A 26,149-nucleotide genomic window follows, 5' to 3' on the forward strand; every position below is an offset into this window, starting at 1 on the left:
GTTTGTAAATGCGTATATGGACATGGACTATTGTCGGTACAAAACTGTTACGGATCGAAACAAATTCAGCTGAAAGTGATTCAAAAGAAGATTAAAGTAGTCAAAATACTATGTTTCAATGGTACAATAGATTCCGTCTTCGGTACCATAAGGTATCGTAACTTTGTCATGATCTAATAATGTTTAATTTAATAAAATTATAATACAATGGTTTTGTCTTATTATTATCAATTCCATCTGTTTCATCAATTCTTATCAATGCACTATTATACGATACCACCGCTTTCAACAAGTTTTTGTCGTATATGACATTAATTTCTACTGCTTTATATCTACTCCATGTTTGGGAAAAAAATATTATTATAATAGCTTTACTTGTTTTTTTTTCGTGAACCAGGTTAAGACTTTTCCTGTACTCGTGCATAAATCTATTATTTGATATTTTACAATATGAAATTTTGGGGCTACCGGTAGGTTTCGGTAGGACAACTTTCACAAAAAAAGACCTATGCACTCATCCATGAGTTCACCACCAAAACAATGTCTCATCATAGCATCCACATTGTCCAAAACCAGCAGGTGGCGTCATATTCGGCTTTGTAAACTTCATAACACTTTTTCTCAAAAAAAAAACCCAAGATGAAATATTTTAAAACCATCACAGATTTGATTGTTGTTAGGATCAATACTAAAATCATGTGAAGAAAAAACTGAGGTACTTGAATGTTACAAAAAAAAGTGCAACGTCATAGCGGCGCAGCGAGTGTTTCTCCGAGGCTCTCAAGGTTGAGGCTAAATATATGGAACTTCGGATATGCTGTTACTAAAAACTAACACCAACAAAATAACTAAATGGATTCGATTTATGTGTTCTACTCAGAATAGCTCTGTGGTTCACCCTTGGCGTTTTTCAAATTATTATCAATTTGGTTTTTACGTTGCTGTTCAAGTTTTGCTGGAGGTGGAAGACGAAAAATTTTTTGTTCGAATGACTTTTTTTCCTGTAAAAGTGGACAACTTGGGATGTCTGAACGATTTGTAGATAATTAGTCTGTTTTTTTTAAAGTAATAATTTTCAAAAATTACATTCTTGAGAAAAATTATTTTTAATTCTAAAAAAATCACTGTACGAATGATGTTTATAATGTTTTGACACTTCCTAATGAAAGTTCTTATTATTTTTATTTTTATTTTTGTAGAAAAAGTTGTAAAAAAGTTCCGATCTGTTCAAATGATGGTTTAAATTTCTTATATAGGGGGTGCTGCCAACCACTGGTCGAGTTGACGTGAAATCAATCTATTACAGCTGGTAGTAATCTATCTGTGAAAATTGTACAAGATTATCACGAATCACTACGATCCCAATCTGAAAGATGTGAATGCAAAATTCCTTCATGCGATTTAAAACGTAACGTCTTGTAAACAAGCTCTCTGAACTATAACTTCTTATATGGCTTTATAACGTCCCTACTGGGGATCCTTTATAAGGCAGTGGCATCTATGTTGCTACCAACAACTATTTTTTTTTTCTGTTCACTCACAATATTTTACAAACTTTTTTTTTACTGGTCGAAATTTCTGGCATTTGTCAACATTCTTAATTTTTCTAAACTAAAAAATTACAATTTGAAAGTAATAGTTGCGACGGTAAAAGGCCATTTATTAACTGATGTGAGGGATGTCACTATTTTCGTGTTGAACGTATTTTAGTAAAATTGAAGCCAAATTAAAGATCTATGTTTTTATAATAAATGAGCAAAATCTCTGCTCATTTGGCTCCTTGTTCTTAAAAATATAGAAGTTTGAAAATGGGTGCTATAAATAGGGTTGATGCATATATTATGTCGCGCTCTAGGGGGGGTTAAGATTTTGTAACAAGCAATGCATTAGGTATAGGGACGACAGGGGGGGGGGGGGGTAAATTTCTCCTAGATTTAGCGTGACATAATTAATGCTTGGGCCTATAGAAGAAGTTTACTAAACTATCGCAAACTTGCAACAGACTCAATAATTCATGTCCAAAACTATACAGATAATTTTGAATATATGATTAATCAGCATCCAAGATTTTTTTGGAGAAAAATAAAAAAACTACGGTTATTATTTAATACAGAATTTGTGGCTTATTTTGACTTAGGACTTAAATTTAAGAATTTATCATTTTTCAAAATGTAACTATTGAAAACTGCACGAATATGCAACTGTTGCTATAATAGTTAAAATTATCACAGATTGCCTGCGAAAAGCGATTTCCGTAACACAGATTTCAAAGTTGAATTCCATCTGGTCTCACCAAACGGTGTTTATTCAATCACCGCGTGATGAGTGGTGTTGTTCTCCAGTACACAACTAAAGGCTCTCCGCAAGCAGTGCGCGACGTTTGCGTCCAGAGATGATGGATTTTAATTCTTAATACGATAGGGTTTTTTTCTACGCATCTGTTAAAATTAAGACTTTAGCATTTTTCAAAATGTTACAATTGAAAATTGCATGAATGTGCAACTGTTGCTATGATAATTAAAATTATCACCGATTGCCTGCGAAATGTAATTTCCCTAACACAGATTTCAAAGTTGAATTCCATCCGGTCTCTCTCCAAACGGTGTTTATTCAATCACCACGTGGTGAGTGGTGATATTCTCCAGTACACAACGAAAGACTGCCTGCAAGCACCGGAAAAAATCCGTTCCGAAATTCGTCAACCTCCAGTCACGATTTTCGGAACAAGTAAATTTTTCGTTCCACAAAATTAACGTAACGCCTGCAAAGGCAACAAAAGTCATAGAATCGAGAACTCTGTTCGGAAAATCATGATCTAGTTCTGGCAAACGTGATTTATGTTCATACGTTGTGATTGATACTGTGAACCTTGTTCTCGAAAACGGAAACATGGTTCATGGACTGTAAAATGTCAACTTCATTATAATTACCAATATTTTAAATGGGGTGAGGAAGTGGAATGAAATCAACGGAAGCCTTGATGCAGGTTTTACCCGCATCCCAAACTGGCAGCAGGTATCTGTCAGGCAGATGGAATGAACACACTTTCAGTCGAGTTTTCAGCTCAAAAAATCAACACCACCTTCGAATTCCATCGGAGGGTTCGGGAGAAAGAACACCGAATGCTTTCGATGATTCTTTTTCTTCGAGGACGGCCAGTATGATGACATGTACCAGCCACTGCCATTGTGCCGGACAACCATTATGATGATACGGCTCAGCTCACTCACTAATAATCGAGACACTATTCTCGACGGATCCGAGCACTCTATAAGGATAAAATCAACAACAACTGAAAACATCGGCGCCGGTGGTGTAGTGGTAAGCGTGATTACCTCTCACCTCAGCAGGCCTGGGTTCAATCCCAGTCGGCACTGCCGGGATGTTCTGAGGCATAACATCTCTGATCACGCCTTCCTTCGGATGGGAAGTAAAGCCGTTGGTCCCCGGTTCATGAGTTGATGGGTCGATAGGTAAGGGTCCAGGTGTGGGAGCTGCCTTCCTTGGCACGTCGGTAGCATTGGTGCTCAGCACGGAAAACAAGATCGACGGAAAAAACAAACCAAAGGAAAAAAAAAAAAAAACAACAACAACTGAAAATGACAGCTGCAGCATTGCATGTGATTCAAGTTCACGATTCCAGGAACGAAAATCACACTTATGGGTTCATGGATCACGAAATCATGATTTTATTTTGTGTTTTCTGTAGCGTTATGAAACCGATGGTCGCGTTGAACAGGCGTGACTTAAATTCATGGATTTGGGATTTATTTCATGAAAATGTTATTTACTCGATCACGTTTACGGGAACTAAGTCATGAAATCAAACGATCTAGCGGTTCATCCTTCCATGATTTTTTTTGCGTGTGTCAAGCGCGTCATACTAAAGAGTATAAACAGCTGCTGCAGTTAACAAATGAGATTTATTATATAAGACCACATAGTCCTACGTCACAATTGCCTACAACCCCATTAGGGCTGTCCCTTGTAGTTTTTTGTATTAAAAAAATGTGTTTGTTCATAATGATAGAGAGAGAAGGATTAGTAATTTCCATTTAATTCCACTACCTTATTTGCTTATCCTTGACAGATACGTGTATTTTGTCTACAATGTGCAGACTTCTTCAGTGTCTTGTACTAATAGTCGAGGTCAAATATGGTAGTGGAATTAAATGGAAATTACTAATCCTTCTCTCTCTATCATTATGAACAAACACATTTTTTTAATACAAAAAACTCTCTCATTATACAGGTATTCCACTAAGACGCCCACATTCATAAGGATTGTGTTTGTTCATTACACCATTTGACATTTATCTTTTACTGTAGTACTAACAGATTCCATGCTTGGTTTCTTCTGCCTTATAAAGAGTTAACTTAGTGTTTTTGGGCACTTTCAAAGTTATAAATTGAGAGGTTTCTAAAGCCAGTATTATTTTTGCATTAGTGTTATTGTGTGGCAAGATCAATCATACTCTTATGTCCAGGGAAGTCAATACTTTCTCTGTAATATAGTATGATTGGACGAGAAGAAGGATAAGGATATATTGCTTGCCTGCTTTTTTGTAATATCAGGGTTGAGGACATAGCTTGATCGGAATCGAGAAAAGATATAACAAAAAAATTCCCATTAACACACGTGTATCATCTTCGGCGTTACTTCGAAAAGCAGTTTGCTAACAATTTGGTAGTTTCCTTCTACCGACCCGAGCGAGCTACATATATTGCAGACACCGCTTGTCATACAAAAGATGGAAGAAGATTATATCATTATTGCTTTCCATTGCAGACATAGCGTTATCATTCGGTTCGCTTGATCGCTTGTCATTTTGTCATTTTGAGATATTTTTTATTCCTCGCATAGCTCTCAAATATTCCTACCTTAGTTTATGGTACGTCTGAATTATATGCACCAAGGAGCAGAATGCCATTCTGGGTTTTTAAGTAGATTAATAAAGTTAATTTAAAAAAATGTCGTTGCTAGCTAACAAAATAAATAAATTCCTTGAAAAAAATAAAATATACTATCTGCTAGTGCGTTTTGGACTGTACTATTACATTGTGGTACCTATTCTAGTGGTATGTCCCTCTCCAAGACTTGATCTGTTATACAAAGTTAAGCCAAATGGTCATATAGTAATCAACAGATTTTATCAGCCCCCTTTTTGAACATCTTTCATAATGTTCCATAAAACCCGCGCGCTTTTTCCGTGGTATTATTTCACCAAGATATACCTGTCTGTCAACATCGGGTTATTACTGTATTACCAACATCAGAATTAAAATTCAAAATAACTGCAAAGATTCAAAGTGAATTTGAACAAATATGAACTAATACGACAAAAAATAGATGATCCTTCAGTTCGGCAAAGAAAACTAAGCTTACTTATTGATCAATTATCTTTGTTTTAATTTCATAATTTTAAAAGAGAAAATATTGTTTCTGCGGAATGAACAATTCTGCAAATTTATCTTCAGGAAAACAGCCCACTTTGGTTTGCCCATTCTTGCAGATTGATTCTGGTGAACGACCTTCTGGCAACTGACTTTTGGGGAAATGTAATAAAACCGGATCTCCACAACCTGTAAGGAATAATCCATGGAGCAGAGAGTAAATAATCAATAATAATTTCATTTAAAAAAAATTGATTGACAGCACAGGAGCAAGAAAAAATATACTCTTAATATGTACATCTGTTATCACAAGCGAAAATAAGAGAAGATCACATAATGCACGTAACATTGATAACATAATGATGGAAGTGCTATAAAAGCTGTTGTCCGTTAATGCAACAGGACATGCTCACAGTTGAGCTCGTACAGGAGAGAACAAGATGAGACTGACGGTTGCAGCGATTGCACTTTGCCTGGTCGCACTGACCAGTGCAGCTTACGTTCCGGTGGAGAAATCGGTGACCGGATTAAAATATGGTAAGTCGATTCTTGTTGTAGGAATCTTTTCCAATTAACATAACTATTTTCATTTATTCTCAGCCGACAAGGAATTTCTGGTAAAGCAGAAATTCTTCTTCGAGGTGTTCCGCAACATCCATCTGCCTCTCATGTTCGAGGAGTACATGCCATACACCAAGACATGGATTTCCGATGAAACCAAATACACGGTATGGAAGCATTGCACATTTCCTTTGAAATTCCCAATCAACTAAAAGATGTTTCATTTCAGAACTACAATGAAGTTTTCGAGTTCTTTGAATACTACAAGCTTGGCTTCCTGCCAAAGGGAGAAATGTTCACCATCTACAATAAGGAGTACATGAAGCAGACCTATCTGCTGTTCAACTTCTTCTACAACTGCGCTGACTGGGAAACTTTCTACAAGAACGTCATTTGGGCTCGCGAAAACGTCAACGAGGGCATGTTCATCTATGCTCTGACCATGGCTACGTTCCACCGTCCAGATCTCAAGGGCATCGTACTGCCAGCGATCTATGAAATTTACCCATACTATTTCTTCAACACCGACATGGTTCACAAGGCGATGTACAAGAAATTGTATGAACCAAAGTTCGGATTTGTCAGCAATGGCAAATACAATGTTGTCTATTCAAACTTCACCGCTCTCTATCCGATGGACTACTTCGGCGAAGATAAACTGAGCTACTTCACTGAAGATATCGGACTAAACTCATACTACTATTATTTCATGATGGACTATCCATTCTTCCTGGGTGAAAGCAAATTCAACCTGTTCAAGGATCGTCGTGGAGAGTTGTACATGTACATGTATCAACAACTCATTGCTCGTTACTACCTGGAACGTCAAGCTAACTTCATGGGACCGATTGAGGGATTCAGCTGGGATCAACCTATCAAGACCGGATATTCGCCCAAACTCACCTACTGGAATGGAATGCCTTTCTATGGACGCAACGACTACTACTCTCTCCCCAAGGATCAGTACTACAAGATTGATCTGCTGAAGGACTACGAAGCCAGAATCAGACAAGTTATTGACCAGGGATACATGTATCTGGATGATGGAACCAAGATTGACTTCCGTCAGCCAGAATCTATCAACTACCTCGGAAATCTGATCAACGCCAATCCAGATAGCGCTGATACTGAGTACTACAAGTATATTGAATTCTTCGCTCGCCTCATGTACAGCGGTTCTGATTACTTCTACAGTGGATCGAAGGTGTGGCCAAGCGCTCTCATGCACTTCGAAACATCGATTCGTGATCCGTTCTTCTATCAATTGTACTACAAAATCCTGAGCTACTACTGGCAATTCAAGAGCTACCTGCCATACTACACCTTTGATGAACTGAACTTCAAGGGAGTCGAAATCAAGAATGTCGTCTTCGATAAGCTGATGACTTATTTCGAGTACTTCGATGCCGATATCAGCAATGCTATCCCAATGGGCTTCTCCTCAGAAAAGTTCTTTGATTTCTCGGTGTTCGCTCGCCAGAAGCGCATCAACCACAAGCCATTCACCTATACTATGGACATCTCCTCCGAATTCGCTGGCAAGGGCGTTGTTCGCATGTACATGGGACCGAAGTTCTACGACTTTAAGCAACTGCAAAATCTGAAGCAATACTTCGTTGAGGTTGACCAGTATATGTATGACTTCGTCGTTGGCAAGAATACTATTGTCCGCAACTCTCGTGATTATTACTGGAGCGTTCGCGATCGCACCACCTACACTGACCTGTACAAGAAGGTCATGATGGCATACAAGGGAGAGGACAAATTCGTTCTGGACATGTCTGAAGCTCACTGTGGCTTCCCCGATCGTCTGCTGTTGCCGAAGGGTCTTCCAAGTGGTTTCGAAATGGCCTTTTACTTCATTGTCACTCCATACTACGCTCCCAAGGTCGAACAATTCTCCACGTATGAATACAACTACAGCTGCGGCGTTGGATCTGGTTCGAAATATATTGATGAACTGCCATTCGGATTCCCCTTCGACCGCGAGATCAACTTTGCCTATTTCTTCACCAAGAATATGTACTTCAAGGATGTGATGGTTTATCACACCGAGGATATGAAACTGAACCAATCATACTAAAAATAAGTGAAACAATGTGAAGTGTAAAGCTGTGTTGAGTAGACCAAATAAATCGATGTAAACTGTATCATGTATATTATGATGTTCAATTTGATGACTCTAATCCCATTTTTTAATTAATTTTCCATATTTTATCATTGTGCACATCCACAGTCATCAATAATTGAGAACTTTCTAATGAAAAAAGTATCAAAAATATTCTTACCTGTATGTACTTTTATGAACTTAGATTTTGCTTAGCTCTTATGAATTTTGGAAACAAGTTTTTCGCTGTTTTATACCCATCCTACAATTTTTTTAAAGCTTTTCCATGAATTTGGTAGTCTTAGTCTTGGAAAAGGTTTTGTAGCCTTGGCAATACGGCTGAATACTTCCACTTACTCACTTAAACATACTGCACTTTTATTAATTTTTTGAAGAACCTTGTTATGATAAATCTACTCTTATTTACTAACAATATTTCACATGCTCAATCTTGGATTTGTGGATTTTTCTCCCACTCTAAAATATATAATCATATTTTTTTTGAAGTAATGAAATTGGGTTGTTAGCGGAATGCTTAAATAAAACAGCAAAAAAGGTTATCTTCCATTTAATTCCAATTAATTCATTTTGGTATCCATGACAGATACGTATTTCGACTACAATGTGCAGTCTTCAGCAGTGTCATTCCCACTAAAGAACTTATCAAAATCTAATCCCCTTAAGTACTATAGAATTAATTGGAAGATAACCTTTTTTGCTGTTCTATATATTTTTTTGCATCTTTACATAATTATTCGGGGTTAGAAAATCCCCTCTTTGGGTTTACCGAATACTTTTCTGAAGAGAACCCAATATGGCATTTCTCGGATGACTAATACATACTCCAAATTAACATAGATATATATTCTAATTCTTTTTGGAACTAATTATATGCTTATTTGTGTATTGGTTGTTAGTCTTTCTCCTTCAATCACTAACCTATATGGTATTTAATTCTTTTATAAATGGTAAAATCTGTTTTCATTGGATGATCAATGGCTTCCTGTGAGGTTTGTTGAGACTCTCTGCAATGTCCAGTTTCCATGATGTAGACATAGTCACAGTCAGTTCGTGGCTCTTGATTAAAATGCGTTCTGCAACCTTTGATTTGAAATTATACATTCTTTGTCCTCTTGCTTTTTAGCCTTAATTGACCTTCACTACATGATCCTTAAATCTAGTTGCCTAAGCTCTCCTAGTTATATTTTGTTACAATGTTTACAGTTTATTTTATATGCACATGCGTTATCTAAAACATTAACTGGGTCTTTAGTAGATCCTAACAATGATTTCCACAGGTTACCCAACAAACAATTCTAGCTGCAGATAAGCAAAAATTAGCTTTATAAGTAAAATTTTGGCTGGACAAGCTAATCTGTTACAAAAATTGTTAGTTGGGCATGTCTTGTTGAATCGCACCATCGTCGCCGGGCCCTAAAGGAAAGCCATAAAAGCAAATATTTGTAGTTTTGTGATGTGTCCCATTTTTCAAAAATGTTCTCAAATGTTTGCCCATAATTCGGTTTCTGCAAGCCGCACTAGCCTCTGCGCAGAAAATCAGCTCATATACTCAACACTGGTCCAAAGCTTTTTTTTATGGAAAATTAGTCAATTACGCTTTGATCGCTCATAAGTCGCTCAATATACTATAAAACTACCACGAACAATAAAAAAACTCGGTAAAAATCACTGACAGGATTAGTGTGTGAGCACTGGTGCCACCTAGTGAGATAATCAATCCTGAATTAGACAATCCATTATACACGGACAGAAAATTGTTTGCATTGAAACAAAAAAAACTTTAGTTGTATTTAAACAAACAATTCCTGTTGGTATCATATTGCATTTTATTGTTTCGATAATACTTATTCACATACATTCAAAATATGATTCTGTTTGTTTTAATAAGCCACTTTTCAACTGCAACTATTGTTAAAATAACAATATTCTTTTATTAAGCCAACAATAGTTGATTTTAATTTAGCATTTATTTGTTGTATCCGTTCCCCGGGCCATGAATGTTAAAATAATTCTACCAACCATTCCCTCGTTTTCAGCCGGACAAAAATGTAAATAATAATACAAAACTCAAGCTGAACATTGCATTAAGTCCTAGGTAACATTGATTGATTCTCTTCGTCGACTTTCTCTTTCGTTAATAACTTGAGCACATAACCGTTTCTGTCATATGTGTGTTTGTCATATAAGATGCTAGATAAAAGCTTCTTTTATCGATCTGTGTGCTGAAAAACCTGGGAATATCTTTACATGGCAGGGGAATACAAAGAGAAAGTCGACGAAGAGACTCTGTCATTGTTACATAGGACCTAATGCAATGTTCAGCTTGAACTGTTCTAATTCTTATCCAGTTCTATTTTTCCGCGTTCCACGAAAACATTCGTTTAAACTTTGAATGTCGCGAAATAAGTGTATGATTTGTATTGAGGCTTGAGGTAAGTATGCTGCAGTTGCTAAATGCATTCAGTTTTTCAGCCAACAATATGTGTCCCAGCGTAAAATGAATTGGTAAAGATGCGCTGCGCTTGAGTTTCTTCTGCTGCTTGCTGGTGCTGCTGCTGTACCTGCTTCTTTTTTGGTGCGGTTCTTTTTTCAACCCCTAGTTTCTTTTTTTGTTGTGTCAATTTTTTTTTACTTCAGACGATTTCTCCAATGTATTTATCAATAACCTTTAAAATATTATTTTCTCGAAAAGTTAGCCGAATTTATCGATACATACTTTTATATATAGAACGAATAACAGATGCTAATTTTGAGTTGTCAACATAGAAATGGACATTGCCACATAAACAAGGATTAACTTTTTGGGGTTGTTGAAAAGCTGTGTCTTGAAGATTTTTTCAGTAAAAATTTATGATTTTGTTTATATCAAGCGCATGCCAAGGTGCATGCAACGTTGAAAAATTATCGAAAATGGATTCGCATAAACACCAGGTGGAAGAGGCTAATAAAGAAGTGCATGAAATCGTGGTGGAAGAGATTGATGATGAGACAGCAGAAACCATCCAACTTCTGGATTCTTTTGGAGTTTCAGGAGATGTGATCTCTGCTTTCATAGGTAACGTAATGCTTTTTTTAATTATAAGGGCTACTGTACCTATCTTGGTCCCGAGGTACCAAATGAAGGTGTAAGGGTACCCCATTAATTGCGTCGCGTAGAAACGAGTAATCTCCTTCTCTCCGTTGTTTCATTTTTTGTATGGAGCCTTCAAAAATGTATGAATCGTTACGTTTCCTCAAAACCCTCCCCCTAATTTACGGACATTTATAGACTAACATTTGAAAGGGGCGGAAGAGCCAAAATGTAAACAAACCATATTTTGCCACATATAGAGAGAACAGCTCACAAACTACTCGATAAAAACGAAAAAGTAGAAGAAAATATTTCAAATCATCAAAAACGTTTCCTTTTACATGGCGTATTTCCAATTTTCAACTCTATGACGCATTGGTTGTTACGCCTTGCACCAGAACTACGAATTATATTCAAGCAGAACATTGCATTAAATCCTAAGTAACATTGGCAGATTCTCTTCGTCGACTTTCTCTTTGTATCCCCACGGCCATGTAAAGACATTCCCAGGTATTTCCAGCCCACAGATCGATAAAAGCAATGGTTCGCATTTATGCGGGCAAGGCGGAACAACAAACAAAAAAATCCGAGGGTGTATTTCCACGACGTATCACAAGTGTTGGCAGTTCAAAGGGTGGAAGATCCAGGCGGTAACAACACGTAAGAAATTATGAGGGTGTATGATGTTTTCTTCTCAATCTAACTTTTTTTGAGTTTTTAGTGATGCATGATGATAGGTTACACTATTAACTATATTTCAATCAAATAAAATCATCCAGAAAAAGGAAAATCGCAGAATAGGATTTATTTTTAGTTCATCAAAATTCGGAAGCGATTTTCTCGATATGGTGATTTTGAAATTTCGCCCTTTTCAAATGTTAGTCTAAATTTCCTTAGATAAATCTCGCGTAACATTTAAAGGAACCTATCAATTTTTGTTAACAAACTTGTTAAGCCGCGCTCATGCATGCTAACAACACCATCGGGTAGGGGATATTCTTTTATTTCTGATTGTGCTCTTGGTTTGCGTGGACGTAATTCGGTTCATGCGAAAACGGCTTAACATGTTTTGTTTACAAAAGCTGATAGGCACTTTTCAAATGTAACGCGATAAATTAAATTATCTTCAGAATCACATAGTGAATATAAATGGGTAGCTCTTCACTCTTCTCCTCTAAATAGGACCAAAACAGGTACAGTTTTCTACTTTTTGAGATTTTAATCTCGCTGAGGCTCTCGCTATGTTTAAATGTACTTTTTTTTAAGTATTCGAAATGTGCGAGTATCTCGGAATACAGGCAAGGACGCATTTATTTAGTATGCCATCCATAATTTAGTAAATTCTAATCTTCTCTGCCCTCTTCGTTACGCTATTTCAAAAAGATAGTGGAAATTAAAAGAGAAAGTGAATGTAATAACGTAATAAACTTAGTGTTTTATTTTTTGTGAACAGATAATGGATACAACATCGACACGTTGAAAATAGTTGAGCGACAGGAGCTGGAAGAGTTGGTAAAACCGCCCAACCTTGCTGATCGAACGAAGCTGGTGCATGGCTTAAACAATTGGAGGAAGTCTTTGGTAACTATATGAAATCAATGAACAAGGACAGTCATTTTAATTATCATATTGTTAAGGGTCTTACGCCTGTGTCATCACGTTCATCAACTAGCGATACGAAAGCCATACTGCGACGGGAAGAAGTAACAGCGGCATTGCTGTTACAAAGATCGTCCAAAGGAAAGCAGATTTTGACAACGTACAATGGATGCAAAATCCTAACGAAGACGCAAAAGCGAGCAGTAACTCATATTATTGTCGATGAATTTAAAGACAAATTTGGTACCATCACCAGCACAGAATTAACCCGTTTGGCAACTGAATTATGCTTCATTTTTCCAACAGAACCTGAGGTGAGCTGATGTATTTTGATGTAATTAGATTTTTGTATTGCTTTAATACCATAAACAAGCAAACGTAACTCGGTAGCTTTTCATATTTCACTTTTCTACGATTAATTTATTTTATTTTATTGTTTTCCCACTTTTTTAAAGCATGTTCTATCCCGAGTAACACCCACTAAAACGATCATAAGATTTATTTATTTTTAGATTCATTCATTTTCCTTTTGAATTCAAAGCGTTTTGAAATTAATTAACTTTTAAATACTTTTCTTACATTTTATTAGAATATGCTTCGATAAGTAAGAACCATATCTGGAGTTTTAATGCTTGTTAAAAGTGCTCTACCTTCTCAATTTATATGATTAATTTTTAATGTTTTGTTTCCATAGCACTCCTGGTATCAGCCAACATTTCAAATTGTTAATAATAAGAGAGTCAAACTAGGGCGTTTGGCCAAAGGTGTATTGCATGACCGGAACGTTAACTACAAACCTATTATTAGTCCAGTTCCAAAGCGCGAAGCTTCAGGAAATTCGTCGACGGAGGAGCAGTTCACTTTCTCGGATAAAGCTAGTAAGTATAACATTTGATCAAATGTACGTAAATTCAGCCCGGGTCTAATTGGCACTGCGTTAAATATAGCAATAACATGGACTTTTTTTATTTACACTGCTTAACTTTTTTATGTTTTCAGTTGAAGAATACCGCCAAACGAAGACGTGGATTCGCCACCACTTAGACGAGTGGAACCTGGTTCAAGAAAAGTGGGCTGCAACTAGCAGATTGCGATTGTGGGAAGTTTCAAAAATTGAGAATTTGACTTGCGAGAAAATCATTGAGCTGTTTCCTGCCCTCTGTAATTCCGAAGGATATCAGTTGATACAACGGGATTTCAGTGCTAAATTTAGTGCAAAACAGGATCTTCTTTTTGAACGGTGGAACAACTTCCGCGATCGAGTCCGTTCAATATTTGAAGCTGATATTACCGACAGTGCTGGAAAGAGCATACACGAATTACTACGCGATGATGAAATAAATGACGGTGTGTACTCCATTTATATTAACAACTTGTTGAACAACTTTTTCTTATATTGCTGCAGATTCTCGAGACTGGATTACGGCGACCCTCCTGGTATATGTGTTACCGCCCCCAATACTGACGCTTTCGAATAAGAAAAAATGGAAACCCACGTACTTAGAAGCCCGTGACAGCTTTGTGATGTGGATGAAATCCTTCAGTGAGCTTCAGACGCAAATCGAAGAGTTAAATTCACGCTACCGGACTAAGGGAATAGCGCCGTCACCTTTAGTGATAGTCGTGGCTGAGAATTTTAATGAGACGAGTGTATTTCTGGTGAATAACGGTGGTGTATTCTATCAACTTCCAACGTTTTTGAAGGCCTTGGATGTTTGCTTTAAAATTTACAAGGCATATGGTATACCGTATTCGCGAGAATCAGCCGGCGCTTGGAATTTGATTGGTCATTGTTTGTATGAATTTCCGCTTGAAGCCGATAATCAGTCTAAGGTTATGTCCATAGCAGCCACCATTTCTGAAAATATTTGAAATGATTGTTTGTCCAATTTCAAATTGTCTGTGGCAGGCGCCGTCACAGGAACAATACTTCCGTCATTTAAGAAGATATCATGATAGTATAAGCGGTTATACCTGCTTGTTTACCGGATGCGTTAGAAAATATTCGTCACTAAAAACCTATCGAGAGCATATCAATAGTATTCATATGGGTTCAACAGACATATGTAGAGAAAATCAATCAATTGACGATCTTCGTCCATCAACGTCTGATGCAGTACAGAACCAAGATATATTACAAACCGAGTTACAAACAGAACGAAAAGAATCAACTCAGAATGAAGAGGAAAAAGTGGGAACACGACAAGTATTGATAAACACAGAATTAATCGATAACATGAGCAAATCTTGTATGAATTTAATGTTAAAATGGTTAAGCAAAGATGCTCTCCCGAGAAAAACAGCATTTGAGATACAAAGCGACATTATTAGTTCAGTAATTGATCCGCTGACAAACGTCATTGATGATATGTTTGGAGCAGGATTGATGACAATTGAATGCAAGAACACAATTATCCAGCTTTTGAAAACTTTCGATGTTAGCACTGAGTATCGTTTTCTAAAGAAACTAGAAAATGAAGGATTGTATTCTCCGCCGATACTATTTACAATCAGCGAAGAACTAAGACCGGCAGTCCTGGAATCTCAACAACAAATGGTAAGTTTGTCACAAAATAATGGGTTACCAAATATGAAACCTTTTTCAATGGGATTTACATAAATTGTTTTTACTCGTTTTCCAGGTTGTTGATCAGATTCAAGGTGTTCTAATGCCAATCAAATTCATGCTTTCCAAATATTTGGAGTCGACTGAGGTTTTAAGAACTGTCCTGCAAAATCTCAAGCTCTCCAATGATGGAGTGTACAGGAGCTATGTGGATGGATCGATATGGCAGCGGAGAACAGAACAAATGGATGATGGAATTATCATACCACTCAACATTTTCTTCGACGATTTCACCACCGTTGACACTACCTCGCACCATGCTAGATCAACATCAATTTGCGGAATTTACATGACCATCCCATGTTTACCCAGCTATCTTTTAGGAAGCCTTAGCAACATTTTAACAGCTGGTTTTGTTAAAACAGAAGATAGAAAAAATTACCCTACCGACCGAATTTTATATAAACTTATAGACACATTATCTGAGTTGGAAACAACCGGAATAAATGTAGTATATGAAGGATCGGAAAGGAATGTTCGTTTTGTACTGGGGTCTGTGTTAGGAGACAATTTAGGGGTCAACGGTATTTTGAATTTTGTTGAATGTTTTAGGGCTAATTATTTTTGCAGAATTTGTAAACGCAATCGAAGCCAAACTGAAACTGACTGCAAAGAATATCCTGAGTTTTACCGAACAAAAATCAATTACGATGAAGATGTTCAACTGGCAGATGTATCTAAGACAGGAATAAAAGGCCCAAGTATTTTTAACGAAGTTCCCTCGTTTCATGTGACAGACAATTTCAGTTTTGACGTTATGCATGACATGTTGGAAGGAGTTTGTATTTATGACTTGCAGCATAGTCTGCATTATTTCATAATTAAAAAAAGGTATTTAACACTTAGCGATTTAAATCACCGAAAAAATTTGTTCGTGTATGGAAAATTCAATTCAGCAAACATTTTAAATGATATCCAAGAAACCAACTTGAAAAAAAAACACTTAAAAATGACAGCAAGTGAAACAAAACCGTTTATAACTTTTCTACCGCTGATTATTGGTCCATTGATTCCCAAGGAAGATGAAGTATGGACTTTCATTTGTACACTGATTAAAATTTTACACATAGTTCTTCTGAGAGAAATTCAGTACGGAATGATAAGCAATTTGAGAGTTTTAGTTGAGAAGCATCATAAGCAATACGTAGAATTATTTCAAGACACGCTAAAACCCAAACACCATAATCTTACACACTACCCCACAGCGATTTTAAGAAGTGGTGCATTGCGTCTACAATGGTCTATGCGATACGAAGCCAAACATAAGGAACCTAAGCAATATTCCAAAGTTAATTGTAACAGACGAAACTCATGTTATTCATTGGCCATTAAGTCTTGCTTAATATTTGCGTACAATTCGATGAACAATAAGTTCGTACACCCCAAAATCTCCTTTGATACTTCAAACACAGCATCTCTCACAAAGTTTGTTTGCCAGGGCGCATCGTACGAAATAGATACAGTATTTGTTGTGCAGAAAGCGAAATTGTTGAATATTTTCAAAATTTGTAAGATCTATACTCATGACAATGAATTGTTTTTAATTTGCGAAGCGTATGGTTCAAAAAATTTCGATGATCACTTGCAGTCATTTGAGTTGATAAAAAAACCCGCAACCGTTACAATACATGGTATTGAAAAGTTCTACACTAAACCAATCAACTTTCACTTTGTACAATGCAGGTTATTTCTAAGATATTGTAACTATTATGACTTAAATGAAACTATTCCTGACATAGTTGTTGGCTAAGAAATATAAAATTGAATAATATTGTTATCGAACGAATTTCAAGTGATTATTAAAAAATAAATCTATTCACATGATAACTGAGAAATACTGTGTTGCTATATGGTTAATTCTTAAATAAATTTCATAAATTTGCACTTCTGTTACCAAAACTTATGGGAAATTAAAGAAATTTGTTTGAGAAGAAAAAATATAGCAATATAGTTTTACTCAGTCATTGTGTCTAAAAAAGGATTTGAAAGAAAGGTTTTCTAATTTGAATTGCAATTCTGTTTGTTATAAAAAGAAAACATAACATAAAAATAATCGCCATATTATTATTGAAGCAATAAAAATATTTTCATTTCTACTGCGTTTATTGTCAGGCTTCATAAAATAAATATGATTGGATCAACAAGAAATCTCTTTTAAAAACAAACATTTTTTGTAGTTGACCCAGCTGCCAAATTTGACAGCTTACGTCAAAATCATGACAGCTCTTGTAAATTCGAAAAGATTTTCTTTTTGATTCAACAATCCATGGCTTTTGAGGAACAAAAATACTGGATTGTTGAAACAATAATGATTTCTTTTTGCAGCCAAAACAAAATGAAATTCTTATTGATTTTACGTCAAACATTATTAAGTTTAAAATATATTTCTCTGCGTGTAATGTTGGCCTTACTAACATTTGCGAAAACCGCATCTTTGAATCTAATCAAGATGACGGAAGTGTTTTTTCCCTTGATTTGTTTTCCATCGATCTTGTGTTTCGTACTGAGAACCAATGCTACCGACGCCAGGGAGGCAACTCCCACACCTGGACCCTACCACCTATCGACCCATCAACTCATTAACAGGGGACTAACGGCTTTACTTGATCAGAGATGTTATGCCTCAGAACATCCCGGCGGCGCCGACAGGGATTAAACCCTGGCCTGCTGGGGTGAGAGGTAATCACGCTTACCACTACACCACCGGCGCCGCTGATCACGAAAGCTTTACACACTTAGAGTATTTTACAAGAGTCAGTATTTTTTACTGGTTTATTGAATTACTGAAAAAGTCAGTAAACATTCAAATGACCGTTCCCAAGTTACCAAAAGTTCCGCATTCAACACTTCCAAGTTCCATAAAGTTCAAATAAAGTTCCGACAGAACTTTCAAGTTCCATAAAGTTCAAATAAAGTTCCGACAGAACTTTCAAGTTCCATAAAGTTTATATAAAGTTCCGACAGAACTTTCAACACGGACCGAATTTTGTTCATTTAAATCAAAAATATAAATGTTCATTCTATAAACATACGAATAATTCAAAATAAATTAAAAAGATGTTTGCAACAAAAATATATATGTTTGAATTAAAGTCAAACGCATGTTTATTTCAACAATATATGATTTGGGTAAACGATTTTTAGCGTGCCCTGTCTTTTTTCCTTCTTGTTTACATTCGGAAAAAAAATTGCCCCGGCTTTGCCAATCAACTATGAAAATGGCCCGCAACAAAACCAAAATCATGGATCCGGAAACCCACCTAGGTAAGTGTCTGAACAATGTTCAAGCTCGATAAAACCGGAGGAACCCCACAGTATCGACGTCACTCTGTCGTTTCTGATGCCGATCCCTATATCATCCTCCTTCACAACTTCACAAGAAAAACGAAAATCCGAAATGGATTTTGAATCTATTCCGGATCCTCCAACACCGAACGTAGAAAGAGGCCGGTATGAGGACCAGCGTTAGAAACGACAAAGTGACGCTAATATCACAAAGTTTCACTGATTTAACTGAACTGGAATCTCCGGACACTCATCCCGACGGGTCCCCGAATGCGGACCAGGACCCCAACATCCACAGGCCACCCTTAATCGCACCCGAAAAAGAGCAGGAGTTTAGATGCCCTGTCTGCAGATCGTTTTTTCGTCTCATTGCAATCCATTTTTTTTTTGCTTTATCCTACATTCGAATGCTAATATAATTTAAAATTAAGTATGTTTCTTTCAAACATTTGAAGCATGTTCAAAATAAAAATATTTATTTTTTTTTCGCATAGTTTTCAAACCAAACAAAAATATTCACGTTTATTTTCAACACGAATATTTTGAAAATAAACGTAACATTATTTTTATTTTAAACATTAATATCACATGACTTCAAACATGGAATACGTTTTTTTTTTTTTTATAATTACTTTATTTGTACAGGCTCAATCGAATAAACTTTACAGAGCCGAGTTATCCTTTGCGTTATACATTATTACTGTCTTAAATTTAAAGTTAAAGGAACTAGACCGAGTACTCGCGGTTGTCTCGAGGTTAGTGGAGATTTACAATGTTTTGGATGGGAAAAGGGAAGAAGGAGGTTTGAAATGTGGTTTACGATACAACTATTTAATTAATCCTAAAGCATGAAATTATTTCTATTCATCTTGAAAACAAACATTGAAAAAAAAAACCCACACGTACAAAATACAAACTAAACACAAGGTTAATCAAACTTACAATCTAAGGTTAATATCCTTAAAGTAAACATATATGAGTTTCATAAACTCCAGATCGCGTCTAGCCAAAATATCCCGAACTGGAACATTAGGTTGTCTACCTCGAGCCCGAAGGGAATCATAAAAATGTGATCTGACTCCACGATACTCCGCACAAGACCAAAGGATGTGATCAGCGTCCTGGTAACCTTGTCCACATCCACAGAGATTGCTGTCTCCCAACCCCACACGGAACAAGTGAGCGTTTAGACAATAGTGATTGGACATGAGACGAGACATCACGCGTATGAAGTCTCGACTCAAGTCCAACCCTTTGAACCATGCAAACTTCGACACCTTAGGGATAATTGAATGTAGCCATCGTCCCAAGCTCCCTTCACTCCATTGATGTTGCCAGCTAACGAGCGACTGCTGACGATAAATAGAGAAAAATTCAAGAGAAAATACGAGAAGTGCTTTACCGGCCTAATGGAACGGATAGCCTCGACAGAACTGAGACTATCCGTAAAAATAAAGTAGTGGTCTGGAAGAAGTGAAGCAATAGTTTCCAAAGTGTAGTGAATTGCTGCCAGTTCAGCCACATACACAGAACAAGGAGCTTCAAGTTTTCGAGAGGCGCTATGAAATTCATTAAATACACCAAAACCAGCGGACTCCTCTATTAGAGATCCATCTGTGAAAAACGTTCTTGCAGAATCAACATGGCCAAACTTTGCAGCGTATAATGACGGAGCAATCATAGGACGATGATGCTCTGGAATTCCGCGGATTTCCTGCGTCATAGATAAATCAAAATTCACTGAATTGCCGAAATCGGAGAAGACTACACGATTAGGAATATTTCTTGAAGGGCTGACATCCTGTGTTAAATATAGGTAGTACAAAGTCATAAAACATGTTTGAGGATTTAGCTCCAGAAGCTTCTCAAAATTTTCGATCACCAGTGGGTTCATTACTTCGCAACGGGTGAGGAGCCTCAGAGATAACTCTGAAAAACGGACGGATAGTGGCAACATGCCCGCCAGCACTTCGAGACTCATAGTATGAGTCGAGTGCATGCATCCTAACGCGATACGAAGACAACGATACTGGATCCGTTCCAGCTTGATGATGTGCGTTTTAGCTGCCGACTGGAAGCAAAAACTACCGTACTCTAAAACCGATAAAATCGTTGTCCGGTACAACGTCAGAAGATCTTGTGGATGGGCTCCCCACCACGTTCCGGTAATTGATCGAAGGAAATTGATCCTTAGTTGGCATTTTCGTCTCAGATACTCAATGTGGGATCTCCAGGTGCATTTGGAATCGAACCAGACCCCGAGATATTTAAAAGACATGGAATGAGTGATCGGTTTACCCAAAAGTTGAAGCTTCGGTTGTGCTGGGCTATGCTTCCTAGAAAAAACGACCAACTCAGTTTTCTCCGTGGAGAATTCGATACCTAGCTGAATAGCCCAAGTAGACAAATTGTCTAAGGTATCCTGTAAGGGTCCTTGCAGGTCAACCTCTTTTGGCCCTGTGATAGACACTACGCCGTCATCTGCAAGTTGTCTCAACGTGCAATTGTCACTAAGACAGTCATCAATTTCTCTAACGTAGAAATTGTACAAAAGGGGGCTTAAACATGAGCCTTGGGGGAGACCCATGTAGCTAAATCGAAAAGCTGTAGAGTTTCCATGAGAAAAGCTCATATGTTTTTCTGACAGCAAATTGTACAAAAAATTATTCATTAATGGAGACAATCCACAAGCGTGGAGTTTATCTGAAAGAACTTCAACGGATACTGAATCAAAAGCCCCCTTGATATCCAAGAACACAGAAGCCATTTGCTCTTTCTTAGCAAAAGCTAACTGAATTTCCGAGGAAAGCAACGCGAGACAGTCGTTCGTTCCCTTACCCCTACGGAAACCAAATTGAGTATCTGAAAGAAGCTGGTTCGTCTCAACCCATTTGTCGAGGCGAAAAAGGATCATTTTCTCCATCAATTTCCGAATACACGACAGCATCGCGATGGGCCGATACGAATTGTGATCCGACGCGGGTTTATCAGGCTTTTTAATGGCTATCACCCTTACTCGTCTCCAATCGTCGGGAACAATATTGAGCTCCAAGAACTGATTGTACAAGTTCAACATGCGCCTCTTAGCGACGTCTGGGAGGTTTTTCAGCAAGTTGAACTTGATTCTATCAGATCCCGGGGCAGAATTGCCACACGAAAGGAGAGCGAGTGAAAGTTCCACCATTGAAAAAGGCTGACTGATTTCGTCTACCGAATTCGCGGTTTCGCGAGGAATCAACTGCGACGGCACGGAATCCGGACACACTTTTCGCGCGAATTTAAGAATCCATTGATCCGAGCATTCCTCGCTTTCGTTGTTAGTGGACCGGTTACGCATTCTTCGCGCCGTACTCCAAAGCGTATTCATAGACGTTTCGTGCGACAATCCGTCTACAAACTGCCGCCAGTAACCCCGTTTTTTGGCCTTGATGAGGCTCTTGAGTTCGCGTTCAAGAGATGTGTATGCGTCGAAATGCTCGCGTGTTCCGCGTTTCCGAAAAAGTTTAAACGCGTCGGACTTTTTACGGTAAACCTCCGTGCATTGTTGATCCCACCAGAGCGATGGTGTTTTCTTACGAATAGACGATCGCGGCACCGGTCGTGTTTGAGCTTGAAGTGCGCTGTCGACGATGAGATTAGAGAGGAAATTATATTCCTCCAACGGCGGAAGCTCTTCCACTGACGATACTGTATCGTCTATCGCGGATTGGAACTTAGTCCAATCGATGTTACGGGTTAGATCATACGCGACGTTAACGGATTCTGACGAGTTGAACCCACTGGCAATCGAAATTTTGATCGGCAAATGATCACTACCGTGCGGATCCTGGATTACATGCCAAGTGCAATCCAATGATAGTGAATTGGAGCAAAAGGTGAGGTCTAATCTGCTACCATTCGAGGATGGACCAGCCAAACGTGTTACTTCTCCATTGTTAAGTATTGTCATGTTGAAGTTGTCGCAGAGATCATAAATCAAAGTAGAACGGTTATCATCGTACAGCTCTCCCCAGCCTGTACCGTGGGAGTTAAAATCTCCCATGATCAACCATGGAGCGGGAAGTACCGCACATATGTCGAAAAGTTGTTTGCGATTAACAGAGACTCTAGGAGCAATATATACAGAAGCAATACAAAGGCTCTTACCTTTAATGGTAGCCTGACATGCGACAACTTCAATACCGGGGAATTCGGGAAGATTCACTCTATAGAAGGAATGGCACTTTTTGATCCCCAAAAGTACCCCTCCTCCACGTGAATCCTCACGATCCAATCGAATAATGTTAAAATCAAAAAAAGGGAGATCAATTTCTGAAGAGAGCCATGTTTCACAGAGGGCAAATGCATCGCAATTATTGTTATGGACTAAATACTTGAACGAATCTAATTTCGGAATAAGACTTCGACAATTCCACTGTAGAACAGTGATCAAATCCCCGACCTCGTTTGGAAAATTATCCATCGAAGGAGATGATAGCTGCAAGAAGGGGCCATTTTGAAGTCAATTGCTTCAAGAAGGATTTCACAGTCGGAAGCAATGTGAGGACAATGCTTTTCAGAGGATCAGAAATGTTGAGGTATTTGAGAATACCGTCCACAATGTCATCAAATGAGAACAGCCCAGATGAAGAAGGGGCTTCTGTTCTTAAAATTGGGGCATCAGGGGTTTTGGATGTCCCCGGAAGAGGTGGAAAATCCTGGGTATAATCAGTTCTGCGGAATCCAGGAGGAGTAGAAGTCTCCTTTTTTCCACCACTCCTTGATTTGGGCAAGCTGATTTGGGGTTCTTGATCTGCAACTTTCCGCGAACGGATGCGTTTTCGTTTCCGGGCAGAACCTTCCGGAAAACTGAAAGAAACTCCCTCCTCAGCCAAGTCAGAGCCAGACTCGTCATCTGACAAAAGAGCGAAGGGATTTGTTTCGTTGGTCGATGGCTTGGCTGTCTTAAGCATTTCTGCAAAAGACCGCCTGGAACGTTCCTTAAGGGAGCGTTTCATTTTGTCCCCGAGCTGTTTGTACGCCGGGCACGACGAGAGAGCATGAGGAGGAGTTCCATTGCAGTACACGCATTTTGGTGCAGTAGCTGCGCAGGCGCCATCCTCATGCTTCTCCCCGCATGTGGAGCAGCGTGCCTTGTTGCCGCAGTGGGAGGCCGTATGTCCCAACCGCTTACAATTCTGGCAGTTCATGACCCGAGGTACAAACAACCGCACAGGAAGACGAAGTTTTCCCAGCTCGATGTATTGAGGAAGGGCAGATCCAGAAAAGGTCACCCGAAACGAGTCTGTGGGGGTAAAACTCTTTTTACCCTCGCTGAGCGATACTGACTTCATTCTATGAACGGCCAGTATCTTTACCGGAGGAAGCAAGGGGTTCTTGAATCGGCCAACCGCTTGCTTCTCCAGTATCTCGGGGTTCAGGCTCGCCTCAGTGACCACGCCTTCGATCTCCACATCAGAGGCTGGAATGTACACCCTATATTCCAGTGTGAAAAACTGGGAAACAGCAATTTCATTGGCCTGTTTCAGGTTAGCGACGGTCACACGAAGTTTGTTGTGCCTAACCTTCGTTATTTCGGTCACGGCAGAGAATCGCTTTGTCAGATCATCAGATATCTGAACAACATTCAAGGGTTTGTTTTTGGGCTGAAAATAGACAACCCATGGGCCAGTCGAGTCATTCGGGTAGGCCCGCAATCTGGAGCTTTTCTCAGCCTGCCCATTGTCAGACTGAGACGACGAACCATGGATGACATCATCATTTTTCTGAGATGAATGGTTATCCATGTCATCTTCTGACAAAACATCCATTTTGTTCAACTAGTGGGAGCGCAAAACGCTCTCCCACTGAACGCACAAACACAATACACAGAAAACACTACAAACACAGAAATACAAAATGAAAATTTAACTAATGGGGGAGGAAAAGAAACAAGAAAAAAACAAAAACTTATCTGATAATCCTATACTACTACCACCGAGCGTTATATGTGTAGGCGTTTACACAGATGGCTGGAAGAGACGCGCTGCGTGGATGACCTTCGTTGTGGTGCACTTGATCGAGGCGCGGCAGTCAGCGCACACAGGCGCACGATGATTGATGAACGATGTAGATGTAGAAACGGGTGCTCACACTCGATGATGATGATACGTAAGCGGGTATGCGTGAGCGCGAATGCGTGACCACGCAACGATGATGCCCAAATTGGTTTGCGAATTACCAATAGCACGGATTAATCGTTCCGAAAATGACACTTTCTACTACAAAAAACTCACTTTTCGATCAATTTACCGAGAACTATGCCAGGAGTCACTTAGTGAGCAAAAACTGATAATTTATATCAAGCGAATACCGAGAAAACTTCCAAAACAACGGAGCGCGAAACAAGTCGACCGTACTTCTTGCTAGGACGCAGTGAGATGATTGATGGAATACGTTTGAAATAAACCTTTTTTATTTTTGTGGCCAGAACAAACTGAGTTTACGTTTAAATTTACCTAAAATATTTTTGTTTCAACAATAAATATTTTTCTGCGTGAAGCCACATGAAGCAATCCGCACAAGTCTTTATTTGTAACAAAATTTAATGTACGTAATTATGAAATAATCAGTGGCCCGAATAAATCATAATACTTATATTTATGCAACATTCTATCAAAAAAAAAAAATAAAAAGGAATTTCCTGTATTCGAACCCGTGTATTTGGCATGTGATCTACGATTGCTAACCACTGCGCCACAAGTGTGATGGAATAGCATGCGGGCAAACACCAATTTAAATTTCATCAAGGTGTTGTGTTTCGTATTCAAGTCAGTCAGCTGGCTCAGAAAACTCCAACAATAGGAGGGACAACAGCTCACTTCAATATACTTCAGATGACGTAGCAGTTCGTGCTAAGACCCTCACGCAGAAGGACTGGATTTAATTCTTCAAACAGCTCCATTACTACTAGTAATGCCGATAAATCAATACACATTAATACACCTGCCTTTAGAAATAACTTTCATAAAAGTGCGAACTAAATATAGGACTTTTTTTAATATATTTTCTAAAAGTTCCGTTCAAGTTCCGTCAGAGGCTGCTTAGAATGCTCTTCAATTATGGTACCGGAACTTTCAAGTTCTTATAATGACTTTAAAATTAGGCTGCTTAGAATTCTATAGACCACCTTCAACCAAGGTGCTTAAGCCATAAATAGCCTTTTATCAGAACTTTTGGTTACTTGGGTTATCCGTAAGAAATTAACAAAATTGATTTTATTTTATTTTTTATCATTAAATGGGGGTGAGGACTAATCACTTTTGTACAAGTTCGAAATAAATTTTGTCATTGTTGAATTTTCCACATATTTTTAAACTTGTACTGGTAAACCCAGTAAAACCAACAATCAATACGAAACTATCGATTTTAAATTGGCTCACTACTTGACTAGCCTTTTGGTCCCAAGCAAATAGATTAACGTACCCCATTATAGACGAAATTCTAG

General features: G+C 38.2%; 1 protein-coding gene across 1 annotated transcript; it reads left to right on the forward strand.

Moving 5' to 3' along the window:
- The first annotated feature begins 5,783 nt into the window (after window positions 1-5,783).
- On the forward strand, window positions 5,784-8,053 carry LOC135708255 (hexamerin-1.1-like). Its single transcript, XM_065230257.1, has 3 exons — window positions 5,784-5,931; window positions 5,995-6,122; window positions 6,185-8,053. Exons 1-3 carry the CDS (start codon window positions 5,835-5,837, stop codon window positions 8,036-8,038), a joined length of 2,079 nt encoding a protein of 692 aa, XP_065086329.1. The 5' UTR covers window positions 5,784-5,834; the 3' UTR covers window positions 8,039-8,053.
- The last annotated feature ends 18,096 nt before the right edge of the window (window positions 8,054-26,149 follow it).

The sequence above is a fragment of the Ochlerotatus camptorhynchus genome, unplaced genomic scaffold (assembly GCF_037179485.1).
Source record: "Ochlerotatus camptorhynchus isolate MF236.1 unplaced genomic scaffold, CSIRO-AGI_Acam_v1.1 ptg000329l, whole genome shotgun sequence".
NCBI classification, from domain to species: Eukaryota; Metazoa; Arthropoda; class Insecta; order Diptera; family Culicidae; genus Ochlerotatus; species Ochlerotatus camptorhynchus.

Coding starts and splice junctions, on each gene's coding strand:
- LOC135708255 (XM_065230257.1), top strand. CDS start 5,835: ATGAGACTGACGGTTGCAGCGATTGCACTTTGCCTGGTCGCACTGACC. Junction 5,932..5,994: donor GGTGACCGGATTAAAATATG/GTAAGTCGATTC, acceptor ATTTATTCTCAG/CCGACAAGGAATTTCTGGTA. Junction 6,123..6,184: donor CCGATGAAACCAAATACACG/GTATGGAAGCAT, acceptor GTTTCATTTCAG/AACTACAATGAAGTTTTCGA.